At 36.2% G+C, this 20,375-nt stretch overlaps 1 protein-coding gene and 1 long non-coding RNA gene across 2 annotated transcripts in view; one reads left to right on the forward strand and one right to left on the reverse strand.

The window, feature by feature from the left end:
* The window catches only part of DNM3 (dynamin 3), a 533,769-nt gene that overhangs the window by 276,695 nt on the left and 236,699 nt on the right, over window positions 1-20,375 (forward strand). The window contains exon 13 of the mRNA XM_081823185.1: window positions 3,425-3,538. Coding sequence (XP_081679311.1) covers window positions 3,425-3,538 — 114 coding nt within the window. The remainder of the gene's footprint in view (window positions 1-3,424; window positions 3,539-20,375) is intronic.
* On the reverse strand, window positions 8,326-19,688 carry LOC145722282 (uncharacterized). Its single transcript, XR_014146426.1, has 3 exons — window positions 11,896-19,688; window positions 10,914-11,083; window positions 8,326-9,180 (listed from the first exon to the last, which is right to left on the reverse strand). It is a non-coding gene; the product is annotated as an uncharacterized LOC145722282 (long non-coding RNA).

Raw genomic sequence — 20,375 nt, forward strand, 5'->3', positions numbered from 1 at the left:
GGCTTCCATGACCTCATTGCTGTTATTTCTCTGACGTTCCTTTTCAGGCTCTTTTCTGACCACCTCTTAAATGTTGGTATTTCCCTGGATTCCACTGTGAGCCACTGCTATTTCACTCAGAGTTTTAACAGATACACACACACACACACACACACACAGACGCACACACTAATGACTTGCAAGTCTTCATCTCTAGTCCTGACATACCCATTTTGCTTCAGAGGTCGGGTCACTTGAATGTGTTATTTCCCATAGGTACCTCATATTCAGCATGGCCTTGGCTGAATTCGTCATCAACTCCCCTACTTTCCAAAACTTGGTTCTTCTTTTCTTCCCTTCTCTTCCTTCTGAGGTGGTAGCCCCAAGAGTTTCAGAATCTTTCTAGAACAACACAATGTCCAGTAAAAATATAATATAAACCACATACGTAATTTAAAATGTTCTGACAGCCACATTAAAAAAAATGAAACAGTGAAATGATTACTAAAAATTGATTTTATTTAACCCAGTATATCTAATATAATAGTACTATGATAAATCTGCAAACATTTAATGAGGTATTTTGCATTTTTTTGGTACTAACTTCTCAAAATCCAGCTTGCATCTTACACTTATTGAACACCTGAATTGAACCTATTCACTGGGGCCCAGTGACCATGTGTGGCTAGTGGCTCCTGTACAGAGCAGTTCTCGAGTCTTTACCTCCAGTAATCTCTCTCTTAACCAGTTATTAGTCCTGTTGATTTTATCTCAGAGGTATTTCTCCAGTAAGTTTATTTATTTGCATCCTTACTGTATCATGGCTTTACATAATCTGGTTTCTCTGCCTTAGAGAGTGTGTAAGATCCACTAGAATAAAGGAGGATATAGTAGAACATCTACTTATATGTATTTTTATCTAGAAAATAAGAAAACAATTCAGACTTATTAACATTTAATATACATATTGATGCCAGCACCCTTGCTCTGAGAAGTCAATAGTAAAGTGTAAATATAAGACATAAAATATATTTTCCCCACAAAATAAAAAAAAATTAATATTATTTATTTTATCTTCATGCAGAATTTAAAAATTCTCTGTATATTTCTATATGATGTACCTAATTTATTAACACAGTAGTCATATATAATTTAAAAATAAAATTACATGTGTATTTGAAGTTTGTTTTAGTACGGCCAGGGGGAGTGAGATCACTAAAATTTGGGGTCTCATGGACCCGGATCCACTCTGACTTTACTTCACCTATCTCCCCAACCTCAACTTATTCATCCCCACCTCACATTTTCTGTATTTAGTGGCTCTTTCGTATTTTGTTCTTGTTTGTTCTTCTTCATATAGATAAACAAATAGGTAAACAAACTACTTCCTGACCTGACTAATTCTGTTTCTCTTCTAGGCTCTTCTGAGGTACCATCTCTTCAAAGAAAGCCTATGACAACTTCCCGAATTATGTCAAGTGCTCCTTGCTTGACATACATTTCTTATTACACTATTAGACTGAAATTATATTTTTATTGATCTGCATTACCCACTAAAACATAAGATTCATGAAGGCAGGGATTACAGCATCATCATGCCTTTTTCATCTTGACATATGATAGTTCCTTAGAAATGTTTATTGGACAACATTCATGGCTCTCCTTATTGGAGCCAGCCTGTTTTACCAGTGAATGAAATAGTGATTTGCTCATTGCACTTTCTGCAGTTTCTGGGAGACTTCCCTTGTCTCTAAAGATACATAATAAAATAATAAGTGTACTTTCATTTTAGTACTGTGATTAGTATGCTATTTGTAAGAAGCTCATAGGGTCGATAACAGTGTTAGTGTGAAATGAATTGTCCACTTGCTTCTTCCTAGAAATTAGATGAGATTACTTGCTCTAGCAGAGTGACGTTTTGTTTGTATGTGTACATGCAATGGCCATCAAATTTCAGTATGGATGATAATCACCTCGGATACATGTTTAAATATGGATTTCTGGGTTTCATATGTACATATTCTGATTCATTTGAACTGGTGATGGCCCAAGAATCTGTATTTTTAGAAAGCATCACAATGATTATAATATAGCTGATAGAAATCATATTCTGAGAAGTGTTGTTTCCTTCTTTCTGAACTAGAGAGGAAGAGGAAGGAGTAATTTTGAACAACTGAGATAACTGCCTTAGTCAGTAGCTTACATAGTCTAAAATGAGGTTCTATATAGAGGTCTACAGAAGTTACAGAGCATTATAAAGGAGAATGGACACCTGGCAAAAGTTGAAACAGGGAATCAAGGGTGTCAGGGACTGAGGGTGTGGAGAGAGTCTTGAAGATCAATAAGACAACTTTGGCTTATTTCACAATTTTCCCTAGTATTGACTTATCTTCTTCAGCAAGAAAATTTACTATCAGTATTTTTTTTAAATCTAATTATTCGGGTATTTCATCTTCATTTAGGAACTGACACGCATTAGTCATTCAGTAAGTAAATTTTTTTGATAATTCAGGATCTCTAGGATATTGAACACTTTAGGTATAGGATGATTTTTAGTATTTAGAATAGTATCATATAATTCTATACAGTATTTCATTTTGGGTTCTATGACAACAAAAATTATCTAGCATAGGGGAGATAGTAAACTATGCCATGTGGAAAAATTGAATTTAACTTTGCAACTATGAGAAAAAAACAGATTTTCACTTAAATGCATTTATAAATAATTTCTATAAAAGCTGTAATCCAAGTCATTAATGTTTTAAAATTTAAAAACAGTTTAAAGATTTTGATGAAGATGCTATGTATTTTTTAGCATGACAAATAACAACCAGAAGTAGATGGATAAATCTAGACCATTAAGAAACTCCAAACTTTTAATTTTCACTTATTGTTTCAGCTTTCTCCCTCATCCAGTTTTATTCAGAGCTGTGAGCTGTTAAAAAGGAACTTAATTGGTTGACTTGAGTTTCTTCTTTTCACCATTTGGTGGCCAGTCTGGTGGAAATAATAATGAGATGCAAACCAGGCAAACAAATGGACCAGTGGACTGGAAGGAGAAGAGGCACTGGGCATGGAAAGTTTATTATTCATCCAATCAACTAAATACATTTTAATTGTAGCAGCAATGCCATAAATCGTCTCAGCACAAGCATACTAGTCTGCCTCATTTAATTCCTATCTATTTCAGTTGCTTTGCTTCCACCATCCATTTAAGTCTGCAATTTTAACTTTGTTCATTTGATGGGACAGATTTCCCTCTGGTTATCTGTAGTTGGGGAAGATAAATTATCTTGAGTAGCTTAATAGAAGTTGGGCTTTGGGGAAACAGTATTGTTCTTATTGAAATTTATATCTTGTTTTTAACTTTACTTAGTACAAGACCTGTGCTCTCCATTGGCTCACGTTAAACTAAACATCTCTGCCAATCTGTGCGCTCTTGTAGGTGATTCGCAAGGGGTGGCTAACCATCAGCAACATCGGCATCATGAAAGGAGGCTCGAAGGGATACTGGTTTGTCCTTACTGCTGAAAGCTTGTCCTGGTACAAAGATGATGAGGTAAGCCACGGAGGATGACAGAGTTTTCTTATTAAAGTGTTTCTAATTTCAAATTAATTGATACTATTGTGATATACAATTTCAAGACATGAGTGGTTCTCTTTCAGTAAGACTTAGCTTGGGGTGTTTGTTTGAAGAAGCACTGTTTTTTTCCTCATAGATTTTTAATTTTATAATATCTCCCTCAAATTTCTTTTATTTCTTTTGTATAATCACATGTTCCTTAACCTGAAGAAATGGAGTTAGGAGTCAGTTGTTGGAAATATCCCTCTCTGTAATAAAGGCAAGATACTGATAGAGGGACAGCAGTTTTCATTAAATAATGTGTTGAAACTCTGTATACCCAAGGATATAGAGCATCTTAAGAATGAAATTAATAGCACTGATGCAAAGTTAATAAAGAATTTTGGGATTGTTGCTGTGATGTCTGTCTCAAATGGCAGGCTTTCGAAAATGTCCAAATCATAATCTTCAAGCCAGTCCTAGGTAATTGTTTATATGAATGTTGTTCTTTGAAAATTTGATAGCTTTGTAAAAGCAAGAATTATGATAATTATGCTGTTCTGGTTCATGTTAGATGTTAATAATTTTTGTCCTGTGACTTACTACTCATTTAAATCTGATAGTTATAAAAGCACAAAAAATTGTATCAGTCTTTTGGAGCCATTAGAGTGCTATAAAATGATACTGCTAAATTTGGGAAATCATGGATGAAATTAACTATGTTTTGGAAATTTTAATAGCTCTGGTCTGACCTGAGCAGGTTTTGGTGCTTATAACGCAGTATACAAACATTAAATAAGAGTACTTCATGATCGCAAAGCTATTTACAGGTAAGATTATTTCAATTTTGTTTGGCTCTAAAGGACACATATTTCAGAGTTAAAAGTTCTTCCAGTCCTGGCTTGATATTTTTTTGAAAGCACTACCAGGTGCCTTTGTTGGTTACTGGAGTTAAAGTTTCATGTCTTATATAGTTCTGTTTCCTAAGTACTTTGTGCACAATAGTGTGTTAATCAGATGATCAGTATATGACCACTAAGTTTTCTTCAGTAAGAGAAATAAAATCTTATAGAAATGTGCAAAGAAGATTCCAATACAAAAGCTTTTAAAAAATTTTTAAGTCATATATTTCACTGACTTCAGTCAAATGTAGAATTGGTTGTTGTTGTGAGAGTCTGAGGATTAGCAATGGTTTCTTTCCTGTGCTGGCTGCTCAGAAATCCCCGTCATTGTGTGGGAAGATCCAGTGTTTAAACACCACAGCTTCAGGGGCTCTGAGATCCCTCCCTAGACAGGAAATCAGTAAATAGAGTACCTTCTTTTGTGTTCATTTGCCTTAAGAGATCTTCTCTTAGATATATGTTGTTTCCAAGGATTCAGAGGATCATTTATGTATATTTAAATACATACTAGTTTGGGGGCCTTTATTAGTTATTCTAGGGAAAGCAAAATATTTTGTTGAGGATTCATAATAATAATAGCTAGTGTTTTATATAGATTGATTAACTCATTCAATCCGCATTAGAACCCTAAGGATAGGTGCTATTATGATGCCCATTTTTCAGAGAAGTAAACTAAACAAACAAAAAAACCCAACTTTTTGAAAAGTCATTTCTACAGGACTCAGGTTCCCTTATTGCAGACTACTTGGTGTTTGTGAGGATAACTAACTTCCCAAGGTCAAATAGCTAGTTGGTAGCAAAGCAGAAATTCAAACTCAGGCTATCTGGCTCCAGAGTTTATGTCTTCAACCACAAATGTAGGCAAGAATCCCAGAGATGCTAGATTTGTCCAAGTCAGCTTCATCCCACAGAGGATTTATTAAGACAAATTCCAGGCATTTTGGCATTGATCTTTTTCTGGATGTTAGTATCAGGGGCTCTGAAGACAATAGGATTAGCTGCTGCTGTTGGAATATGGCTTTGGGGTTCTCTTGTCCGGCCGTGTGGGCACTGAAAGAAGGCCACTGGAAGGCACATGGTGCCCCCTATAGGGAAGGAAGCAGCTTTGAGAGCTTGGTAAGCTTATGATCACTGGTCATCCCTTTCTCTCCTCTATAAACTCAGGATAACTTTTTACAAAACCTCTGCTGCTAAAGCGCCCTCATGAGCACTTGATTACAACAAATAGAAAATAAATGTGTGCAGTTATAATATTAACTGAGTGTTGGAGACCATTTTATTCAAGTATATGTGTAGAGGATGTTTGGGCATGGGGTGGGGTGTATAGGAATGACCCTTGAAATACAATGGAGTGATTTAGAAGTTTAGGAGAGGGTTGTTTGCTTAGTTTAGACCATTTCAAGAAAAAAAAAATGACAAAGTTGTTGCTCTATGGAATTAACAAAGAGATTAATAATACAATATCAGATATTAAGTGCTCTGAAGAAAATAAAATAGGGTAGTGAGCTAGAAAGTGATGGAGGAAGAACCTTTTGATTGGGTGTTTGGGAGGAGGTAACATTGGAACAGAGGCTAGAATGATGAGCTGTGTAGAAGATTTTGTTGACTAACATTCCAGGTAGAGGGAACCATAAGAATAACCCCCCCTCCCAGGGTGGGAGCCAGCAGGGATCCTGTGGCTGAAATGTAAGAGCATGGGGGAGAGAGGTAGGACATAAAATCAGAGGTACTAGTGGATGGGGCCTTATCCAGGCTCCAGCCAGTAATTTGGATTTTATTTCAAGGATAATTGAAAACCATTGGCTTATTCCAACAGGATGTGACATGATTGGATTAATGTTTTAGAAAGATCACTCTGGCTGCTGGGTCGGGCATGATGTGTGGGAGGGAATGGGTGTGTGGAAGGAGGGGAGTGGCAAGAATAGAAGAAGGGAGACCAGCTGGGAGACTGTAGCAGTGGTCCAGATAAGAGAAGATGGTGGCTTGAGAGGACTCTTCAGTTTAGGGTAGCAAATTGATGGGCTGCATATAGCCACACTGCAGCCATTAGCTACTGTTACTCATTAGAACTCTTCTCAAGAAACAAGATAGGAAGTTTTCAAAATATTAATGCCTGACTCCCAAATGACCCTTATCTTTAAATTGTTTGTTACTGGGGCCGAGCCTTTTTCCACTGGAGCCATCCTCATTCATTCCCACCTCGTCATTCCTTGGCCACCACCACTGTCATCCCCTATTCTGCTCTGTTTCTCTTGCCCGAGAGTTTGCTACCACTGCAGACCACCTCTGAGCTTGCTGTCCAGGTGAAAGGGAGGGTACAGTACTGTTCCTTGCTTTCTGCTAGTATTCAACCAATAGTTATTAGTGTTGGCTGGGAGCAGAGACCAGAAGGGAGGATACAGGGAAAGGAGATCAAGAAGAAACATCAGAGGGTAGCGCTTAGAAGTAGTGATGAGTCTCTGGCCTCTTGAATTTGTACCCTAAACTCCCATCTTTTAGCAGCAATGTTTTAAATGATACTGAGATTCCATAAAGGTCTTACTGCTATAGTTCAAATACATGTGGCCTGAACATGCTTCTGTGGGTAACCTCAAAACCCCCCAATTTAGAATATTCCTTTATGAAAATTAGCCTGAATTCTAACTCAACTTTTGGAGACAATTTGTTGTTAAATTAAGTGCTTGTTCTTTGTTCCCAGGGTATCTTTCTAATATGTGCACCAGCATCTATATACTTGGAAATCCTTTTATGGGATAATTTATCCTTCTTAGTCAAACAAATGTGACACAGTAAATATCATTAAGTTAGTTATATTTTCATTCATTTATTCAATGACAAATTTATATTCAAACTTTTATAGAGGATTATCATTTTTTTCTGTGTTCTGCCATCTTCCTGCTTTCTTGTGTAATTAGGTTGGTATGTTTTCATTATATCTAACTGGCTGTTGAATAAATAGCTTATTATATCTTATGAATAGGTATGATTTTATGGAACTTATTAAGTCTGTAATAAATATAAATGACTTATGACATATATTTGAGATTGAAGAACAATGGCTTGAACTGTTTTCCAGGATTACATTAATTGAACAAAAACCCTACAGACCATACACTTGGTACAGTGAAAATGGTGAGGTGTGGAGGATGTTGATTTGCTATGACTAATGCCAGTGTTGAAACAAGTCAGTCTTGTCTGGGCCTCACTTCTTTTCTTTTCACTTGTTGAATGGGGACCTTTGCTGACCAAATCACCTCAAAGAGACATTCTAGGACTCTAAGAAATCTTATATAAATAAGTGCTTTTATAAACTTTTAGGTGTCACATTTATATATTCATGGTTGCCATTGCAAGTAACAACTGTTCCCTCCCACTGTAAAGCCATTCTTTGACTCGCATGTCTTCTAATTTCCAGTTTTTTGTCATTTCATATTGTGAGAGCAGATGTATGGTGTCTGGTGGTTTTTGTCTTGTTTTGTTTTTTAAGTAGGGAATGGTAAGGTTCAGATTCTAAGAGGGAACTCAGAGCCCATTCCTTCAGTGAGACTTGCCATGCTGCCTCCCCTCCACCTCTGGGTTCTCTTACACCTCAGCCAAGAATTGGAGGTGATAATACAAAAACACGTGATTTCCTAACGAAGCTGGCAGAGGCAATAGCATGATAACACTGTGTAATAATTTAAAACTAGAGTTGGCATGACTATAATGGGAAGTCCCCAGCATTTTTCTTGCTTTCTCCGTATTCTGAACAGATCTATCTAGCCTACCCTTGAATTTTAGATGGATTCATGAACACCCTCAAGCATCTGTGGACTGTACTTTTTGAACCATAACTCTAAATTACAATAGTGTTATCTGTAATGTTACTGATAGATGAGCTTAATAGAGAGGTGTCCACCTGTGTCCCAGACCATGTTTTTTTCTACATGTCATCTTCAAAGAGTCTTTATAATACAATGTGGTTATAGTAGACATAATTAAACTATTTACCTGACTGTATGTTATTCTCCAACATTACTTTAAGACTGGGGCTTTCTGTAACACAAAAAGAAATAAACTGTCTTCTTGCAGGGTTAAACAGTTTATAACTAACCACCAAAGGGATTTGCCCAAACGTGGCTGACCTTCTAGATCATGCTCTAGTACCCCAGACTAGGAAATTCCCTATACAAGTGGCCCTGAGATCTTTTCTAGGGGTTTGATAGGCCTTTTCCTAGTTTCATTCTTCCCAGGGCATTCTGCCAGTGTGTGTACCAAGTCAAGGAGGATCTGCTTATGCGGGTGAGGACAGAGTTTGGACATGCAGGCTTGTGTGTCCACATATATTCCCTTGTATTTGGGATGGTTGATCTTATAGATCCTTTGATTTCTATCAAAATAATAACATAAGGATATTTTTGGTACTTTACTAAGGATTTGGGCAAGCACTACAGCAATTCACACAACCTCAATTAGAATATTACATACCCCTCTGCACAGTTGTTTTATCCAGAGGACACCCCACTTGGTTGGGTATGGCAGTGCTGCTCTAGCCTTGTGCTGGCCCAGCCCAAGGACAGTACCTCAGCTCCTCTCTTTCTCTTTCCCCTCCTATTTCTTCTCTCAATGCTGTTAATCTGGATTGCCCCAAACTCAAGGTGCTTCTCACTCTGTTGTATACATCCATTCAGCTCTTCTCAGCATCTAGTCCAGCCTTTGGTCCAGCCTCAGTTTTGCATATTCGGACTAGTCAAAATGCTAAACCAAACCAAAAGGACTTCCGGTTAGCAAGATGCTCCCTAGTTTGACAGTAATTGTGGTTGTAAATAGTATTCCACTAGTCATTCTACCTGCTTAAAGTCATGAAGGCCAGCTTTCTATCTGAACGATAATCTTGATGATGATCATTATCATCCTAAAAGTTAACATTTATTGAGTATTTATAGTTTCCCAGGCACTGAACTAAGTATTTTATTTACATTTCCCATTTTAGAGATGAAGACTGAGACTCAGAGAATAATTTAGCCAGCTGCTCAGTGTTGGTGCTGTGCTCTTAACTGCCTGAACGTTTCCCAACAAATATTTTCTGAACACCTGTTATGTAGTACACACTATCCTAGTCACTAAGGATAAAACGGTTACCAAGGAATTCATGGTACCTGCCCTCCTGAAGGATATTTACCAATAAAGAAAACATACAAACAAGCCGGAAAACCTATCAGATACAGATTACAAGCTATGAAGAAAATAAATCCAGTGATGTATTTGACTTAAAGAGCATCTGGGGTGGGGATCACAGCATGGCGGGGGGGAGACATTGAATTGGGTGGTCAGAGGTTTGTGTTAATGTCTTGAGGCTAAGATTGAGCCTGATGAATTGAAGAAACTGAATTAAGGCCAAAGAGAACAAAGAGAGGGAAAAAGTCTATAAAGATTAAGGATTTTGACCTTAAGCCTTGGAAGTTTTTAAGCTGGAAACTCACATAATAAGATCTGAATTTTTTACAGATCCTTTTGCTTGCCTTGTAAAGAATGGATTGAAGGAGCACAGAACTGAGGGGGGGAGTTGTTAGGGAGGTATGGCTATGGGCTATGTAAGAGATAATAATAGCTTGGGCTGGTTGGGTTGGTTGATGGAACTAGATAGAAGTGGATGGATTTAAGAGATTATTTCAGGTGGTGAAAACTGACAACTCATCACACGTGATATGTATTGGTTGAGTGTTCCTGCTAAATTGTAAGCTTCTTGAGACCAGGAGCCATTGACTTATTCATTGCTCTACCACCAGTGAACATGGCACTGGCAGGTGACAGTAAATATTGGTTGAGTGAAGATATGATTGAGCAAATAAATACATAAATGCAACCGAGTAATTCGTGATGTCCTGTTACATCAGGTACCTAAACCAAATTATTTCATTACAGGGTAAACTTACAATTTAAGGTAGATTGTCTTAAAATTTTCTTAATTTTCATCATTGAAGGTTAATGTTTTTTTCTCTCCCCTGACTCTATAGCTTTCTGCACTGAAGATCATTTAAGCAGAAAATAAATTTCCCAATGTTATTTTAACACACTGTAAATATATTTTGTACAAATCTTAGGATTTAGAAAAGGGCCAGGTGTAGACTTAAAATAGAAACTATCATTTCAAGAAGGACTTGGGGCTTATATAGTTTTATATTAATACTTTAAATCAGATCTGGAAGAAAAGGATGGCTTTTATTTAAAATATGTATAAAATATGAATTTTAGAAGATAGGATATTCTGATAAAGGGAGAAAAAAGCCTTATTTTTCTTAATATCAATGAGAAATGTGTGAATGATAGTTAAAATCTCTGAAGGGAATTGCTAGTTTATGTACAATGGTAGCATACAGCCAATATTTATTCTATTTATATCATCCAACATGAAGATCAAAATCATTATGGAATACTCATAGGAAACAAGCATAATTTAACAGAAATGCTCCCAGTGAAAATGTACTAACCTTATAATATTGAAGAAAATCCAAAATCCGCATTGAAAGAAGGACATTCTTTGGACTCTTAAAAAATTACAGGCCTCATTTTTGTGGGTTGAAGTATTTGGATAGCTTGATAAGGAGATTATATAATCCCCTTATAGGGATATTTACTTAGTATTGTTTTTATTATGTGGCTGTAACAGAAGACAAATGTAACTTAGGTAATAGAAAACAAAATGGCAGCTATCTCCCTGAATGGCCCAAACTGTGAGACCAAGAAGTCCTAGAAATCTTCAGCTCTTTCCAGTTTCACTTATACTTTCAGGAGTCTGCCTGTTTCCTGCTAGGTCCCCACGTTCCCTGTGATGAGGAGTTTAGGATTGACCCTGTGAACACTATTTACACTCCTTGTGGAGTTGTTTTAGTCAGCCAAAACTTAGATATTTTTTTTGCCAAAGAGGTCCCAATAAATATTGAACTTTAAAACATTTATGTTACTTAAAATTCTTCATGATTGTAGTTGTGTTTTTTCACATATATAAGATATCTTATGTTATGCTTTTTAATGTAGGATTATTTCATACAAACATTTCCACATTGTGGTGTTATCCAAAGATTTATAACTTTGACAAATATATACAACAACCTATAATGGCAAATACTATTTCAAATTTATGAAAAATACTCAATAGGCCCAAACCCACTCCTCTAAATGTATTTTTTGTCCCACTCAAAAGTTTATTCTGGAAAAATAATATTATTTACCAGAAGAGTAAAATTTTTAAATGTGCTTCATTTAATGAATTTAAATATATATATAATATTCTTTCAGGCATTTTTTGAGAGCTAAGTGAAAAAATGTAAAACCAAAATGTTAACTTCAAATTTTACGGGAGTATTATTTGAAATGTTATCCTGGAGTGGCTCACTTAAGGATGACTGTGCTGGCCTCCTAGCTTTCCCTTTAGAGTTTGCTGGAATAGAATAGTCTTCTTTATGTTCTGACCTGCTATTGTGTCATTCGGAGAGGTCTCAAGCACTGTCCTGGGACTGCCTTGCAGGGTCCAGTAGAGTGATCCAGATGTGGACTCCTGTTGGCATTTGCTGCGGGTTATATAAAACATTTAAAATTGGGTGGTTATATGTAAATATTTTGTGAGACATTTTTATATCGTCTTCCTGTTTATATTTTATGTTTTCTGAACTATTGTTTAGTACTTTATTTGCTAGTCATGGGACTTTCATTTAAGGTGAAAACCTTCATTGCTCAATGTGTTTTGCAGAAGTATATTTTTGCAGAGGACATATTTCCTAAGGCCAGATTGTTAAATGCAAGAATTTAGCCTTAATTATATTTTTACTTTGTGGTTTTGCCCAATCACTTTTTTTCTTTTTTTAAAGAAACTATAGTGTCAGGTCTAGTAGAATAGCACAAAATCCTGTGCTATTTAACCTTGTGGGATTTTTAGCCTTAAGACTAAATCTTTCATTTTAAAAATGAAATATCTGAATAAAAATAGTTTTTTTTTAGTCCAAACTATATATTTGAAATATTTAATTAAGTTTTGAAGAAACCAGAAAATTTTATGTAGTCTTGTGCTACATTTTTGAAGGTTCAATCACAATCTCAGGAAAATGAAATTAATTTTAAAGACTGACGTTAAAACATTTTAGTGAACCAAGTCAAAGTTGACAATTTTCTAATTTTATCTGTCTCCCACCTTTTTTACCCATCAGTGTTTGAGACATTCATATACACAAGCCAGCCCTGATCATTGCACCCCAGTTCACAGTGTATAAACTGAAGTTTTGACATTTCCTCAAGAGATATGGTAAAATATACATTGCATTACCATTGATCCCTTTCCTTGCTCTTTTTGAAAATAATCAAATTGCCTGAACATCTCAGGAGTATCGAAGTTTACAGTGAATGGGAGCATGTTTTCCAAGTGAATGCGTTGGCCTGGAAACTCCACCTTCAGAACTGTAGTGTAATCTCCTCCTTAATTAAACAATGACAAAGTAATAAATCTTTGTGTATCATGACACTTGGGAATATCCGAGCTTCTATTTCAATTTTCTGTATATCAGCAGAGGAGAGGCAACTGTTCTAATACATATGAACATTATGTTCAAAATACTCTTTTCACTATGTTTTGCCTAGACCCAAACTGGTAGAGTTTATTAACTCAAAATACATGATCCCCTTGAGAGAACATTATCTCTTCCCTTGTTTTCTTTTCTCCCTCTCTCTCTTAAAAAAATCATGACATAGAAAACTAAACTTAGTTTTTGTAGTAGAATTATTAGAATCACTTATTCTCTGCCAAGCATCCGACAGAAGTTATATTGTTTTGTCATATTGATTATGGGGTGCTGCAAAGCTGTGTACAATAAATGTCACGGGTAGGAATTTACTGACAACAATTAGGAAAAGAGAACTATAGAAAGCACAGGAACATTTTCAGAAATGGGTTTTATTGTATTTCATCGGCACCACTCACTTTACTTTTCGGTGGGTTTCAGTATTCGAATCAAAATATAATATAATAAAATCATACATACGAATTAAGTATTAAACCAACAGATCCGGCCCCCAGGCCCCCGCGCCCCTCATTTTGGTCGTAGCTCTTGGTGTAGATGCTATGGTGTGAGGGCTGCTCTCTTTCAGTGGCTGGTTGTCCCTCAGGCTGGGTTGTCATGTGACTGCCTGTCTGTGCCTGCTGTACAGGTGAGCGGATGTTCTGCACAGCAAGTGTAGACAGGCAGTCACGTGACAACACCGTCCAGCCAGGCCCTTGGTTCCTTCGGGTCTCCTTTGCTCATGGGCAGACACAACCAGTCTGTTTTCCAGATTTGGTGATTTTGGAGGGTGGGCGGGGGAAGGGAGAAAAACACACAATAGAATTAAACATTAAAACATTATGGAACTAAAACAAGTGAGACTTTTGACTTTATTCAGAAAGTACACTTTTACATTTGTTCCAGACATGCTAACATGGATAATGGACGTAACAGAACACTCACACTGAAATTTCAAGGAAAAAACAAAACAAAACAAACAAAACAAAAAGATTAAACACAAGGTTTATTCTTAAATCCAATTCGTATTATTATTATTACTGGCCCACATGCAGTCAGAGTTCAGAGTCATTGAGCCAGATGTTTTTCCTCTTCACAAAAACTCTGCATATTTTCATACTGAAGTTAAAGATAAAGACTATGTTTATACATGTTTCTTGTAGTCGATAAGTACCATAGCCTTGCCCATGAAAAAGAAACTTGTCATTTACATGGAAACGGCAGCCATTTTCAAAATAATTAACAAGCCTAATCTATTTGGCAATTCAACCAGCCAACTTTGGTATCCGATGCTTTGATAGTGGGATTTGACAAGGGGATGCATTTCTTGCCAATACTTCATAAAGCAGAGGGGAACTTATTTAAATTTCTCATAGTCTTTTTAAGGCAAAGGTTTTAAGTATGGATGTGAAAACCAAATAAGAAACGGTTGTGAGCTTACGTGTTCCTCCTCTTAATTAACTACAGCGCCGGGCCATGAACCAGAAGGGTATAAACTAAAAAGTCGTTACCCACAGTGATGCTCAGAATGTGTTTTGGACATTGGTGGTACAGTACAGTTACAGAATAGGACCTTAAATGTAGGAAAGAAAACTTTATTTCATATCCAAAAAGTAAAACCAGACCCCTTAGAAAATTTTCTTATAATTTATACAAGAAAGAGTTAATGGTGTTAAATACACAGGTAGAAAATGTAATTCTGGTGGCTCAAGGATAATCCTACTGGCTATTTTAATATAAATGATCATTCACATCCATAGAGGTATTTAATAAATCCCCCTGCCCTTTAAAAAACAAAATATTTAGATAGAATTCCAGTAAGTGGGATTTCTTCAAAAACAAAACGAAATCTTATTGTCCAAGGAGTGTGTAGTTTGGGACTTTTTCCAAAGAGTTTTAAAGAAAACACCTAGTTTGTTATTTCCCTTTAATTATAAAATTCTGAGAAAATAGCAAATAGAAACTTTATGGAGAGGAAAATATTTTTAGAGACTGAAAAAATTATAGTTTTCTACACATCTGAACTTTTATGCATTGATTAGATATGGTACAGTTTTAACAAAGAGGTGATAAGAGCAATTTTCCATTTATTTATTTGATTTCAAGAAAATAAATGTCTGATTCTGTTTCTGGTCAACATTCTGAGTAGAGAACTTTCTTTTTTTCTGACAGAATCAAAAATGTCAGTAAACTTGGCTGCTATTAGATAATCACAAGGTCAGAGTATGCAAAAACAAATACCTTATGAAACTATTTTGTTATTGTTGCTGCATTCAGTGTAACAGAAAATATTTAGAGTGATTCACTTACAAAGAATATATTGGTGGAAATTAAAAATTACTGTAATTCTGTATAGCTTTCCCTCTCTCTCCCATAAATAATTTGATCCAGTTAACTCTGCTCAATTAAAGGAATGATGCATGCAACCTGAAAAAATAGAAAGAAATATTTGTGAGTTTATCTGTTATATTTTAATACGAAACAGTTTTACTAAACCAAAATAATCCAAAAATATTTGAGCCTGAAAAACCATAACTTTTTTTTCAGGGGGAAAAAAATCTTGCTGAAAAATGACTACTCTATTCATAAGACTTTTGGAAAATTTATGTTTCTAATAGCTTTTAAACTACAATTATAGTAAGTATGTGGCATATGCATACTTCATAGTTATGTTGAACCTGCCCTTAATCTTGTTAAAAAGACAGAAGGCTGAAAAATACATTTAAGACTTTTTTTCCATCTCCCAATGAATGGATATTCCCAATGAGTATCCATTCATTACCACTTAAAATACTAGCTAAAATATAAAAGAGCTATTTACATTATTATCATACCATGTAATTTTTAATATGGTTATTACACCTTATTTTCCTTTGTCTTTTATTTATTATCTTAAGGAAAAAAATTTAATGAAAGAATTATCTTCTAAATCCTTTAGAGCAAAATTAAGCCAAAGCAACTTCAGGAAACTGGCTGTCACGATAGGTCAGGAAATTCAAAATGAAGATTTAATTATTTTCCTTAATTTACTTCATTATCTCTATTTATTAAAACTGATAAAGCTTTTAATAGACTTTCAAAACCTGGGTAAATATTTCTATTTACATAGTTTGCAGCACACTAAGGTGAAAAGATAAAAGAAACCAAGTAAGAAAGTTTCTGTCTTCACTAAAGACAATTTCCTGTCTCCTTTCAGGTGAGAGCCTGACCTTCTAGTTATTTTAAGCTGGGATTTCTGAATGAAGGTCGCTTAGTTATTATTTGGACATTATTGTGATGGGTGGGATATTCTCCTTAGAAAAGAGGAAAATGGGTTGTTTTTAAAGAGCAGATCTCTTGTAGAGTAATTGAAAGCTTTGGCTTCTCTTTAGCAAGGATGGACGCTGGTGGATGAGTGAACTTTTTCACATTATCAAGTTGTATTTTCCTTTTATTTCCTTAAAAAAAAAAGGGGGGGAAATTCTTTCATTAGAAGTTTTATGCCTAACCTTTTTCCCATGGCATGAAAAACTTGGGTGGTCTGTAAGGCGAGAGGTGGGGGTAGACAGTATATTTTGGTCTTTTAAAAACATAAACACCATTATCTGGGCTGAAAGACAGAAATGCGAAGCAGGAAGGACGTTAACCTATTGACTAATTGTAAGAAAGTGATCAGTTTGAAATTTTGTCTCATTGTAAATAAACTTTCTTTGATTTTGAGATCCGTGGCTTAAAAAAGGGAGTGAGGTTTGAAAACTGTTTTATATTGATCCTCTTCCAATTAAGAATTGATGGTGTTAAAGCTAAGGCCCTAAATTTCCTTTTCTTGGATGCCAGAAAAAAGTTTTCCTTTTAACCCAGTACCTAGCCTAACTTACCAGTCATCCACTCACTAAAACGAAAATAACTAAAAGCTTCTATGAAATGCAGTTTGGACAGACTCCGCAAACATTTTTCTCTTTCTGACAATGCAGAATGTTTAATTTTAATACTTACCATCATGTGCAGCGGTAGTTTTAGTTGAAGATGTCACTGTTGGTTAGTTTCCTCTGGAATAGATCCCATGACCTCTAAAATATTTGTATATCTCCTTATAAAGTAATATCAAAATAAAGTTAAACATTGCTCTAATTGCCCTGGAAAGAGATAAGGTTATTTTACGATATGTGTGTATACATGCTGGCGTGTGTACCAGCGTATAAACAATCATCCTATCCTGCCTTCAGTCAGCAAGGGTTTATAAAGTGAGCTTTTACTTTTGATGCTTAATTTAGCTCATGCAATTTAAAAATAAGTACGATTCCTTTTCATTTGTTAAAAGCTTGCATCAAAAATGGGTTGTCGGGACTCCACCGAGCACTTGCATGCACTCCTCGGCTACCCCTCTACAAATTAATTCTTAAGGTTCCTATTCCTGTACTTATGCCAAGGACACCATCGGGTCCCCTCTATCTCCAGACTAAAAGTCATCCTGAGGGAGAAAATTGGTGGGCGAGCAGTGGCGTTTAGTTTCTTAGAGTCAAAAAGACCATTAAATGTGAAGAAAGACATTTAAATTAAATATACATGAAATGAAAGCAAGTTGTGAAATTCTGTCATTTATACAGAGTTAAAAAAAATTTCAGAAAAACTTAAACATTGCCAAAGTCCCTTATAGCTCTTTTTCTTCTTTAGTTAAGTGCATCAATTAGTAAAAATATATTTCTTGAGAGTAAGCTTCCGTAATTACCTAATAGTTTTTTTTTTCAGTTTCCTTGTGTAAAAGGAACTATATAGGTTTTAAATATCTCTTGTTCTATTAAAAATACTTAATATGCAAGCCTCCAAGTCACAATAGAAAAAACAAAGGATGGCTTTATTATATCATCTAAGTGGAGAAAATAACTAAATTTACCCTTGCTTTTTGTATTTTAACTAAAAACTATGGATAGAAGAGATAACTTAATATGTTCTTTATACCAGTTTGGGGATAATCAAAAGGGTGATTTAAAAAGTAAATTGTTTTCACAAAAGATAACCTGGGGTACTTTTTGTAATAAAATGTTTTGCAAAAGAGAACTTGTGACAATTTTTGAATTGTTGCAAAATGTACAATTTAGAAAAGGATTTGTTCAGGAACCACTGTAATTTTAAAGAATTTAAAGGAAGACAAAAGAGATCACATTTTTTTCATAAAAACTATAGAACAGATGTTTTCATTATATAGAATAGTTTGGGGGTAGATATAAATGGGGGTTGAGGGAATTAGGGGTGAGGCAGTAACATTTTTCCAGAACTTTCTTTAAGAGGCCCACCTTTAAAGTTCAGCATGGATCATATTGCAACCCAGACTTTCTCTATTATTCTCTCTATTGGGATTTCATTCAGCTTGAGGGTTTTCCTCCCTCCCACCTTCCCCCCCACCCCCCTTCACCTCCAGGACAGCTGGAAACTGACCAAAGAAAACTTTGCCTTCGTTTACAAATTCCTTTTTTATCAGTGGGTTTCTAGACAAAGTACCTTATCATTTTAAATGCTCGGAGAAATAGAAGCATTGTAAAATATAGACATGAGGTCTCAGCTGACCAGCAATTATCAACCATTTTTGGATTTTTAAAAAAAAAAAACTGTAACACAGAGATATATATTGGGATATCTGAAGACAGAGGTTTCTTCTATTCTCCGACTTAATCAGCTGCTGACTCACTAAGTTCTGGGTTGGCGCTCTTTTCTGGGTCAGTCCCATCTGCATTGTCTGGTGGGCAAAAACTTGGCAGCCTCTTTTATTGTTAGATACTACTATTCCTGGTATTTATATTATGTACGTAAATTTTCAAAACACTATTCGGATAGCATTTTAAAAATAGCAAATATTCTTTACTTTGAAGCAAAATGGATTCAATCCCAGGGTGTTAAAAGTTCTACTACAGCTCTTACTCAAGTAAGTTTTTATGTCCTTGGATTATTAATTTCAACAATTAAAAACTAGCCTCATTAAATTACTCTTAAGTGCTTGGAGTGTTCTCATGTTTCATTTGGAAGTGGGAAAAACTTTACACTTAAGAAAATACTTGACTTATAAATCTTCAGAAATCAAATAACATACAGTAAATCGCTCTATACCACATATTGTTACTCTTTCAGAAGTAAACCATAGCTCTCCATCACACATATCCCTCTGTTTCTCTCGCATGTGAACGCAAATCATTGGCTCCCCACCTCAGCTCTCCTGGGCACAGACCAGGTGAGCAGTCAAGAAGGCCTTACCCACAGGTCTTATTTCGAGTAGTCCTTTCTCAGCAGTGTCTCCGAGGGCTTCTGGGTCCCTAGTGTGCAAAACCTGTGAAGAAAAACATTGGGTATGAGATTTGAAAAAGCAAACAAAAGTCTTCTCCTTGGAAACAGCCACGTTTGTCCCCAGCCGTCCATGGCGTTGCTCTCCCTTGCCCAGTCTAACCAATGTGCAGACTACTGTACAACGGCATTGTCCTGAACAGGTAGTCTGAACACTGGGGCGACGGAGCAGGATCTCCAGAAGCTTCCATCTATGTACTTAAAATCCTCTCCTGGTCTTTGGGAAAAGCCTCCCTTCCTGCACCAGGGGTTGCATTCGGCTTTCCCCCCTGAATTCTGCTGCACTGACTGAGACACACTCAAGGGCTGTGATTTCCAGTCTTGACGTGGCACATTTGCTGCAGACTGGGGAACTGGCAATGAATTTAGGACCAGGAAAAGGGGGAGGGCTGGGCTGGAGAGTCCATATATGGGATGATGTCACCCTGGGGAGGTTTGGGTATGCGCTGTGCCGCTGGAGAGACCGCTAGAATCGCCTGCTCTCAGACATGGGTCTGTGCATAAAATGGTACCAGATGTTTTAGTGTAATGTTAAGCAGTCATTTCATCTTCAGGCCAGATTTTTTTCCTCAACTGGGCAGGAAGTGGGCCTCAGTATGGAAAAGCTGTAAAAAAAAGAGTCGAGATGTACAGTTCTGCTGTGGCCAACTGAAAGTGAGTTAGTGTAGAAGTACAAATTTGCTGTCCGGTCCAGGCTAGAAAAGTAATTTGAAGATAGAGGGTAGATTAAAAAAAAAAAAAAAGTAAACAGAAAGTTGAACACTGGAAGTCAGGGCTCATTTGCAAACTTTTTTGAGCTTTCCTGTGGTACTTTATTTTCTGGTATTTCACTCGTCAAAAGGGCAGATAAGTTCATTTTTTTCTCTCTCTCTCTTTCCCTCCTCCTCCTCGTCTGTTGGATCTGTCAGCGGCTTGCAGGCTGCTCTAGACTTGAACAGTAATTATAGCAACTTCCTGAAAGTGAAGCCCCCATGAAAAGTCTGGAGAAATGTTCTTTGTCATGGCCTCTACATGAGTAATTAGTTCCACATGTGGCCTTCCTCGTTTCCCTCAGCGATTTTGGCTGGCTCTCTGAATGCTGTGCTATAGCTT

The sequence above is a fragment of the Leptonychotes weddellii genome, chromosome 6 (assembly GCF_054177405.1).
Source record: "Leptonychotes weddellii isolate Sample4059 chromosome 6, ASM5417740v2, whole genome shotgun sequence".
NCBI classification, from domain to species: Eukaryota; Metazoa; Chordata; class Mammalia; order Carnivora; family Phocidae; genus Leptonychotes; species Leptonychotes weddellii.